Here is an 8597-nt window from a genome sequence, read left to right as displayed (position 1 = left end):
GTAAGATCAATTTTAAGAGTGGTATATGAAGAGGTGACATCCGTTATAATGGTAAAAAGTTAAATATCTCGTTTTCAGAGGGAGCGGGAGTGCAGTGCAGTGCGCTCTCAATTGCCCAGCGTGCATGGGCCGCCCCAAATTTTTTTCGCGACCAGGGAACATGGGCCGGCCCAATCAGCCTTACGAGTAACCATTGTAATTGGGCTGTTCTCTTGCCCAGGTCTTCTGGGCCCAACAGTAACTTATTAGAGTGGAAAATTCCGGGTGAAGGCTTTGGATTGGAAGGCCTGGCTCACGAGACGAAAGCACCTTATCCGTTTCGTCTCCCGCGCGTCCCCCTCTGCCCGCCGGACGAGACGACGGCGCCTTGGACCGGGCAGCGGCCATGGCGCCGTTCGTGTCCAGGTTGCTGTCGCCGCCTCCGTCCCACGAGGCCTCTACCTGGAGCCGCCCCCTCCTTCCCCGAGCAACAATGGCATCGCCCAATCCGAGCCCGGCCGGCCGTCGAATCGCGCCGCCGCCGGCCAGGTACCGTGCGCGCGCCTCATGCTCTGCTCCTTCCTCTGTCCTCCCTACTCTTGTAATCTATCCCACCCCAGGATCCGATCGTGAGAACTCACTGGGGACCTGCGTGTGTGCGCATACAGCTGTCCAGCAAGGCGCTTCCCCCCGAGCTGCGCCTCCGCATCAGACCGCGGCGGCGCGAGCGCGACGGCGGCGGGCCTGGACACAGCCGAGGAGGAGGAGGCAGAGGTCGACGAACTTCCGTTCTTCCAGCTGTCTTCGGACATCCTCCAGACGGAGCTGAGCTTGCTCAAGGCCGACGCGCCCCCGGCCGGCGGCGTCGGCGACTCGTCTCTCGGCATCACCGCTCTTGAGAACGGAGACGACGAGGATGTTAGCCTCTCGGGAGGAAGAGAAGACGCTGCTTACCCGGCTGCCATGAACGGTACGCAGGTGCTCGCTCAGCAAGCAAGCAAGCACCAATTTCGAGTACTCGTTGCTCACGTACGTTTCCAACTGAACTGAACATGGCAGCGTTGTGCGCGGCCTGCCTCGCCGGGAACGTGACCGAGCAGCTGTGGAACTTCACCTGGCCCGCCGCCATCGCCACGCTGCACCCGAGCCTCCTCCCCGTCGCCGTCCTCGGCTTCTTCTCAAAGGTGCGCGTGCGCCGGCCATGCTCTGCCACACTCTCTGCAGACTAGTTCCGAGTTTCTGACTGAGGCCGGCGTGCGATCCGATGCGTGCGCAGCTCGTGGTGTTCGCGGCGGGCCCGCTGGTGGGGGATCTCGTGAGCTCGCTCCCTCGTATCCCCGCGTACCGATCACTGACGGTGATCCAGACGGCTGCGCACCTGGTGTCGGCGGCGATGGTCACGTACGCCTTCACCGTCCCTCGAACTTCATCTGCCTCAGCGCTGCTCCTGCAGCCGTGGTTCGCCGTGCTGGTGGCGTCCACGGCCGTCGACCGCCTCTCCTGCGTCTCCCTCGGCGTCATCGCAGAGCGCGACTTCGTCGTCCAGGTACACGACATTGCCAATGCAAAGAGATGTTCAGACCTGGAACCATTTCCTCTCATGAGAATGATGAGATCTCTGACACTGTGGCTGGCTGAACTAGCTAGCAGGTGAAGGCAGGCCGATCGCGCTGGCGCGGGCGAACGCGGCGCTCAGCAGGGTCGATCTCCTCTGCGAGGTACAATCATCTCTTGACCTGACCAGTGACCACTGCAGTTCAAGGCGACGTAGTAGCGATCCCCGTCCGATCATCATCTTCTCCGTGATGCGTTTTTGAGTGCAGACGGCGGGGGCGTCCATCTTCGCCGTGCTGCTCGCCAGGAACGACCCGGTGACCTGCGTCCGGCTCTCCTGCGCCATCTCGCTCTGTTCCCTGCCCCTTCTGTTTTTTCTAGGCGGCGCCATGAATCGGCTCGCCGACGGCATCTTCGACCGCTCTGCTGCTAGTGCTAGTCCGGCCCCGCTCGAGCGGTCCGGACGACATGGGAGGAGCACGGCGGTCGGCGAGGCCTGGGAGACCATCAGGCGCGGCTGGACGGAGTACCTCCGGCAGCCCGTCCTCCCGGCGAGCCTCGCCTACGTGCTCGTCTGCTTCAACGTCGCGCTCGCGCCCGGCGCTCTCATGACCACCTTCCTCATCCACCATGGTACGTACATACACCCGCCCGTGCGCGCTGTCGTCGTCGGCTTCGTTCGCAATACACTCCTTGTTCGTCATGGCGCTTCCTCGCGTTGGCAGGCGCGAGCGCGTCGGTGCTCGGCGCGTTCGGCGGGTCGTCGGCAGTGGTGGGGATCCTGGCCACGTTCGTGACTCCATACCTTGTCAAGGAGCTGGGCATTCTCAAGGTCAGCCCATAACATGCTTGCCAGGAACAACGCGTTCGACCGTGTGTCAGTTACTCAGTTCTGACACCGCCGCTGTGTGTTCTTCGTTCCGTGCACCATGACAGGCCGGAGCGGCAGGGCTGGTCGCGCAGAGCGCGCTCCTGGGCGCGGCGGTCGTGGTCTTCGTCACCGGCCCCGTCTCGCGGCGCGGCGCCCTCTTCGCTTTCCTCGGCTTCATCGTAAGGCCACCCATCGACACTCCCTTCTATTCTCATCACGGCGGCATGGAGACTCTGAGCTCGATCGGAGGACCTGAACGTCATGATGGTATGCATGCAATGCAGGTGGCGTCGCGGCTGGGGCACATGGCGTACAGCGTCATCGGGCTGCAGGTGGTGCAGACGGGGAACCCCGTGGGGAAGGCCAAGCTGATCGGCGCCACGGAGATCGCGGTGGCCAGCCTCGCCGAGCTCGCCATGATGGCTGTCGCCGCTGTCGCCGGGGACGCCGCGCACTTCGGCTGCCTGGCCGCGCTCTCGGCCGCGTCTGTCGCCGCCGCCGCAGGCCTGTTCTGCGCGTGGCTGGCCAACCCCACTGACAACCTCAGGAGGCTCTTCCCATGCTAATATAGGACAAGGAGGCACACTTTTTTCTCGGTATTCGTCAATTCGTGTACGTAGCTCCAAAAGTGTTGTAGGTATATATAGCTCCAAAATTTTGCCAGTTTCTGCATCCACTGTTTGTTTATCTTAATAAGACTAAGGCTGTGTTTAGTTCGCGAAATGAAAATTTTTGGATGTCACATCGGATGTTTCGGGGATGTTGGAAGGGGTTTTCGGATACTAATAAAAAAAAACTAATTACATAGCTCGCCCGGAAACTGCGAGACGAATTTATTAAGCCTAATTAATCCATCATTAGCGCATGTTAGTTACTGTAGCACTTATGGCTAATCTTGGACTAATTAGTCTTAAAACATTCGTCTCGCGATTTCCAACCAAACTGTGCAATTAGTTTTTTTTCGTCTATATTTAATACTCCATGCATGTGCCGCAAGATTCGATGTAATAGTTTGGGGTGAAAATTTTTGAGATCACACTCGGCAATAGAGCAATAGCATCTTTTTGGCACTCTGGCCTGCTGGTTGAATGGCGAGTACCCAAATATACTTGGGCAACTGGGGCGGTCACGATGTGCCGGCACAGGCACGCCACTAATAAGCATGGCCTAGGCCCGGCACGGCCCGACTCACATCGTGCCTGTGCCTGACACGGCCCGGTCGTAGTGCCATGCCTGGGCCGCCATGTCGGCCCGTAATGCCGGCCCAGGCACGGCACGAATAACAGGCCGTCACGATAGCGACCCTGTTATTCTCAGTCGTTGGATCATCTTCAAGTATTCCTGACCATTGGATGTAGCTCTTGATAACCTAGGTATAAAAGCTACCTCCATCCTCATTCTCTCTCATTTTCCTCCCTCCCAGCCGCAACTCTCTCGCTCGGTCCTTCTCCGAGTCCCAAACGACCGAAGCGCCGAATCCTCTCCGCCTCTCGCTCACTAGGCCAGCGGCCGCATGTCCTAGGCCACTCCCTCCCCTGCTCCCTTCTCCCTTCCAAACATGGCTACGACGACAGCGCGACGGCGTGGTAAGATCATTGATGCTTCTTGACATTTGGGAGCTATGGAGGGAGCATAACTCACGGCTTTCGAGCATCGGTGTAAATCTCCGATGATAATGATTGCAAAGATCAAAGAGGCTAGACTATGGTGCAGTGGGGGAGCCAAGCGACTAATAAGAGAAATTTTGTCCATGACTTAGGTCGTTTGCCTCATGCTTTTGAGGGCCTTTTGTTGCAGTTACGCCTTTTCCGTCTGTATTTTGGCACTTTTCTCAAGACACGGTGCGTGAGACCCTGTAGATGCACTTGCTTGTAGTGCCAAAAGCAGTTTTCTCAAGGACGATTAACGGGCAAGATGTGATATGGTAGGACAAACTATAAACAACTTCTGTCATACGTTGTCTAATTAACAATATAAAGATGTATTGGTGTACCAAGCAAAATAATGTTCTAAAGCTTAACCAATTCCTTAATGTTTACTTCATTACCATACAAGTTGGTTCGACGCATAGAAAACAACTTCAAATCCACAAGCATAGATCCTCTAGCTTTGAAACTCAAAATACATTTCATAGTGACATCATAAGATCACTATAAAACATCACAAGAGATTATTAAATACTCCATCGCAAGCAGTGGCAGACGCATCCTCAGATAGATGTCCAACTAGGAGGCTCTAGAGCATCCGCCCTTACCAAAATTATAGGTCCTCCACAGCACCGGCTTTATAGTTTCCTCGTCCATAGAAACTGTTATAACATACAACGAAACAACATAAATACTTGGTGGAGTACCATAATTTGATTGAGATGTAAGAGATCCGTACAGAAAAAATAGTTGCATTTCCACTGTGTCATACCCCCTCCATTTTAAATTATAAGACATTTTAACTTTTGTAGATACGTTACTTTTACTATGTATATCTAGATATAGTGGATATCTAAGTGTATAAAAAAACCTATGTATCTAGACAAGACAAAATGTCTTGTAATTTGGAATGGAAAAAGTATTTAACATGGTGTCCTTACGATTGTACATACACACATAAATAATTCAACTGGGGAAACGTAATCTCAACTACTGTAGGTTTTAATAAGGAAAACATAATCCCTTAGGGGTATGACCCTTCTGGAGTCAGCAGTATATAACACAAAATAATTTCTAGTTGCTTGGGAACATCAATTCAATTAAGACACCAGGTCCTCCTAATAGTTTGTTAGAATTGCACTCTCACATTTTTCCTATCTTGCTATATATGTGTTCTCTCCTTCATTGACAACTGAAATCAGTGGGTACATTAGTACAAGGGAAACAATAATTATTACTTTATTAGGACACACACATATGGACCTATGGCTGGGCCACCTTATCCGCTGATACACACATGTCCATGCCCATCTGTCCACTACTTCGAATATCTAGTTGTTCAACAATTTGCAACATTACTAACTGAAAAACTGAAAGTGTAAAATAAATGATAGTGTACATCCACTGTTATATTTCTAACATCTAATAGTTCAACCATTTGTAATATTACTAACTGAGCAGTACAAATAGTAAAATGATAGTATGTCCGATTCCGGGCATAGGCAGTTCTTGGAAAATTTACTCAACGCATGCATGCACAAAACCATATATATGACCGAGAAGCCAAATCAAATACACTAATAAATAGAAGAACAGCAGATTGCAAAAGCATTTGATAAACACATGTCAGGACAGTGATGACTAGCTAGTGGATAAAAAAGCTAAGAATCATGAGTATATAAAAAGATCACAGGAGTAGGCATCAATTTAATTTGCAGATAATCCGCCTGTTCGGCTGGAGCGGCTGGCTGGCTGGTGCTGGCCAGCCCTCTCATATGTGCACTGTTCACATGAACAGTGTTCTTTGTCGGGAACAGTATTTTTCTCTCACACAAACCAGCCAACAGTACTTCCTCACGAACCAGCTACGAACAAGCCAACAGTTCCAAACAGGCTTAATATATGATACAAGAAGCCAATTAATTACATGGGTCAGTAGCCGAACTTTTTAACCTCATCTTGGGATTCGTCAGCCTGTTCGGTTGACTGGTTCGTATCGTTGCTGGTTCGTGAAGAAGTACTGCTGGCTGGTTTGTGTGAGAGAAAAATACTATTCCGGCTGGAAATTTACGATCGTTTACGACAAGCCACAACCGCTGCGTATACTTGGATATTCTACTAAGACAGTAGATGCGATGACAAAAGGGATGACCTTGATTGCCAATGTAAGCCACATGTTTCAGTGTACCTTGCATCTTCATGTCAACAGCAAGAAACCATGCGTTGGGGTGCAGATACTTCTCCCTGGCCACCAAGTAAACAACGTCGTCTGCACCAATATTGGGACAGAGAGTGGGCTGAGAAATGCTGAGGTTGTGCAATTCTAGCTGTTGTTGTGCTTGTGCTGTTGCAGCGGCGGCCTCGTCGTTGCTGTGATCTCGTGGTGGTGGTCTACACGGCAACCCAGATCCCTTCAGCATCCGTGCGTCAATGGTGATGTTGGAAGCTCGGACACTGCATTCCTCGTGCCAATCCTCCAGGGAGTTGCTCATCTTGCTGTTGCTCCACGTGGTGACCTCCCAATCAAGAACCTGTATTTCTTCCCCGTAAAGACCCCTGGTAGCAGCATGAAGAGGAGGAGATTCATTCATTTCCAGGTGCACAAGCATGAGGCAGCCCTTGTCTCTGTTGAAGGAGATGCCACGGCTGTGCCCTCCGAAGTCTAGCGTCACTCCCAACCCGTCGTTGAGGCTCATCTGCGTCAACGGCAGCGGGATGGGCACTCCACGGAGGGAGGGGTCGGGGTGGAGCACGTCGCATAGCAGGATGCCTCGCCAGAGATCGACCCAGGCCATGGTGCCACCCTCGCCTCCGATGGTGACCACGGCAGATGTGTAGTGGCGTAGGAGCGCGCCGCAGTACTTGGGAATCCTCTTGGGTCACGGATCCCACTGGCGGCTCCACGGACACCTTGCGGGTGGTCCAGGTTGAGGTGTCGGAGTGGTACAGCTGGAGCTGGTACACGTCGTTGCGGCCTATATATGTCCATCAGCGACGCGACGGTGTAATGGCCGGCTTGCCGCCCGGGCGAGGGAGGAGGCCGACGTCTTCCCTGTGGAAGACGGGGGTGGGGGGGGGGGGGGGGGGGGGGGGGGGGCGCTCTCCAGCGGATCGAGCGACGGGTATTTGGTGGAAAGCCCGGTAGACGTAGTAGTCGTGGTAGTGCTTGAGATGGAGGTGGCCGTCTTTGCGCCCCACGTTGACGCGGAGGAGGAGGAGATCGTCCACCGAGCAGAGGATGACCGGGGCACCGGGCCCACGAACGGGTTCAGATCGTCGGAGGCCACGAACACAGTGGAGGGCTGCGGCGGGGGGTTTCAGCAGAAAGGATACCTGGATGAGCGCTCCATTCCTGTTGAATTCTATGGCGGTGGTGCGGTTCCTGTGGATGCCAACGACGGCTTCGACGTTGAGTAGGACATGGGAGGGACGTCGTGACCCAGGACGCCGACGTCGGGACGACGACGAGGAGTTCGTCTCCTCCAAGGCAGCAGAACCACTGGCGGTGGACATGGTTCTGGTTTGAAGGAAGTCCAGGATCCCCTTCACCATCCCCTCGCACGGAGGAGCTACAAACGCGACAGATTCAGAAAGGAGAGGCGGCGCCGGAGATTTTTTTTAAAATTTTAATACTTTTTTAAACTAATTTTAAACACTTTTCCTATTGTTCCATCGACTGAAATGTGGCTGATGTTTCAGTCGACTCGTTGTCCGTTGGATTGTCATCAAGATGTGTGCGACCGATTGGGTCTTTGGTTGTTGTTCGGTCCGATCTTTCTTATTGGGTTCGGGCACTGGTGACGCCACCCGCTAACAAGGAACGGACGGGTGGGAGCCGCACGCACAGACACGAAATGAATCGGCGTTCCTGGAGCTGGTCGGGAGGGAGCGGCTATTCTTCTGGCCATTTCCTCTCTCCGCTGCGTTGAGGCGCATCGGAGGCTCTCCCTCGCCGATTTGGAGGCTTGCTCGCGTCGGCCATTGGTAGAGCTCAGGAGGTACGTTCGTACGCGGTGTGGTTTGTGACTTCAGTGTGATTTGTTCTAGGTTTTGGTTTTGGCTGCTTGTATGAACCGGAGCCCATGGAGCTGGACCTGGATGCGCCCTTCCCGACGCCGCGGCGGTGGTCCACCCCGCTGGCAGCGATAGAGTTAGCTGGTGGCCTAGATCTGTGGCTGGGCACGGATCTGCAGGTGACGGTCGTAGCTGGGCGCCGCCAGATCCACTCCCTCTGCAAGCACTGTCGCTAATGGTGTTTTTTTTCTTCATTTCGTGCTTGCTGCAGAAGAAGATGGGGAGGGTGCAGACATTGTCAGGCTGTGGGTGCAGACTCCTTTTTAGGTGCCTAAGCGTTGTTGCAACACGTACTAAATTGATTTTGACATGTACTAAATTTGTGCGGTGATTTCAAGCAGTAGCCAAGGATTTGTAATAGCAAGGGATACAGTGATTTTTTGCCTGTTACTTGCATTACTACGCTTACACATTGATGTATTGCTAGGTTGTAATTTGGTACTGGTGGCTTCCTGAATCTAACTACTTTGGTT

At 53.3% G+C, this 8597-nt stretch overlaps 1 protein-coding gene and 1 pseudogene across 2 annotated transcripts; one reads left to right on the top strand and one right to left on the bottom strand.

Annotated features, from left to right (window-relative positions):
* Positions 1-295: 295 nt before the first annotated feature.
* LOC136518798 (solute carrier family 40 member 3, chloroplastic-like) lies at positions 296-3115 on the top strand. Of its 2 annotated transcripts, none has more exons than XM_066512483.1 (9): positions 296-528; positions 648-949; positions 1080-1163; positions 1256-1525; positions 1627-1697; positions 1803-2166; positions 2259-2365; positions 2470-2583; positions 2689-3115. In XM_066512483.1, the coding sequence occupies exons 1-9, from the start codon at positions 386-388 to the stop codon at positions 2968-2970; spliced, it is 1737 nt and encodes a 578-aa protein (XP_066368580.1). In that variant the 5' UTR covers positions 296-385; the 3' UTR covers positions 2971-3115. The 2 variants fall into 2 exon arrangements, with proteins under 2 accessions (XP_066368580.1, XP_066368579.1); XM_066512482.1 differs by having other exon boundaries at positions 1039-1163; positions 1623-1697.
* Positions 3116-5969: 2854 nt separating this feature from the next.
* On the bottom strand, positions 5970-7472 carry LOC136515316 (uncharacterized; annotated as a pseudogene).
* Between the last annotated feature and the right edge of the window lie 1125 nt (positions 7473-8597).

Source organism: Miscanthus floridulus, chromosome 17 (assembly GCF_019320115.1).
Source record: "Miscanthus floridulus cultivar M001 chromosome 17, ASM1932011v1, whole genome shotgun sequence".
In the NCBI taxonomy this organism is placed as follows: domain Eukaryota; kingdom Viridiplantae; phylum Streptophyta; class Magnoliopsida; order Poales; family Poaceae; genus Miscanthus; species Miscanthus floridulus.
The sequence above is the reverse complement of the archived record's forward strand: the minus strand, read 5'-3'. Positions and strand labels throughout refer to the sequence as shown.